This window comes from Rhincodon typus, unplaced genomic scaffold (genome assembly GCF_021869965.1).
Source record: "Rhincodon typus isolate 14 unplaced genomic scaffold, sRhiTyp1.1 hic_rhity00005452, whole genome shotgun sequence".
Classification (NCBI taxonomy): Eukaryota; Metazoa; Chordata; class Chondrichthyes; order Orectolobiformes; family Rhincodontidae; genus Rhincodon; species Rhincodon typus.
The window spans coordinates 10,041-11,121 of NW_025971090.1; the positions used below are offsets into that span (position 1 = coordinate 10,041).

Sequence of the window (1,081 nt, forward strand, 5' to 3'; positions counted from 1 at the left end):
ATTCACTGTTGCACTCTTGTCTGGATGTGCACTATCCCTTCAGGTCCATACTGCTCAGCAGTTGTTACATTGTGATCAGTAATGAGGTAAAATGGGAATTTGGATGGTGATCAAGTGATATTGGCCACTGAATTCTCATTCAGCATCATTGCAGTTGAGTGATCATTATCTATCACAATCCAACTCAGCTCCATTTAACAAACAGCAAGATGAAGCAGCTGAAATGCTATTGTCCTCACTGGCACAAATTCTCCAGGTGTTAGCTAGATTTTCAGGTGCTGTCTAGAGCTAGTATGGCTAAGTCTGTTTTGCAGTGGGAATTCTGAAATTGTCTTGGATAGTGTAAATGCACCCAGTTGTAATATTCCTCTGTTCCAGCTGCGTGACTTCCTGGAGACTCTCTATTTGGATGAGGAGGTGAAGATAATCAAGCAACTTGGGGACTACATCACCAACCTGAAGCGTCTGGGAGCTCCTGAGAATGGGATGGGAGTGTACCTGTTTGACAGGCTCTCCCTGGAGGACAGCAGTTAGTGTGGCATGGAGTATTGTCTGCTTGGTCTTAATGCATTACCCACTTCACCTGGACAATCTGGCCCCTTCCAGGGAGAAGGGACTTGTAGCAAAGAATGTAATGGCTGTACCAGCTGAATGGAAACAAATAAAATGTATTGATCTTGCTTATTGTCCATCATTCAGAGCACTGGATACTTTGGGAGATATCTCTTGTGCTTGAAGCCAGTTCTTTCTGTAATTTGGCTGATCCAATTACTAATTGGACCAGGAAACACTTCACTGGATCTGTTACCATCCCCACATCATTGGACAGTAACTAGATGGAGTTCCTTTTTGTAGTCCCATAAGAAATTAAAGGTTTCCCCTCCAAATAGGATAAGGTTGGGATTTGTCAATTGTGGGGTGGAAAATCTTCTGGAGGACAATTAGTGTATTTCTGGATATGGTGGATTCAATTGTAGTTTGATGAACTTGCCTTCTTGTGACAGGAAGTTCCCATACCTTCTAAATGTAAACCTGTATACCCAGTCTGATAGAATCTGGGATATTTATGTTCAATTGCAGG

At 42.6% G+C, this 1,081-nt stretch overlaps 1 protein-coding gene across 1 annotated transcript in view; it reads left to right on the plus strand.

Annotated features, from left to right (window-relative positions):
• LOC109932338 (ferritin, heavy subunit-like) overlaps positions 1-680 on the plus strand; it is a 5,548-nt gene extending 4,868 nt beyond the window's left edge. The window contains exon 4 of the mRNA XM_048594041.1: positions 379-680. Coding sequence (XP_048449998.1) covers positions 379-534 — 156 coding nt within the window. The 3' untranslated portion in view covers positions 535-680. The remainder of the gene's footprint in view (positions 1-378) is intronic.
• The last annotated feature ends 401 nt before the right edge of the window (positions 681-1,081 follow it).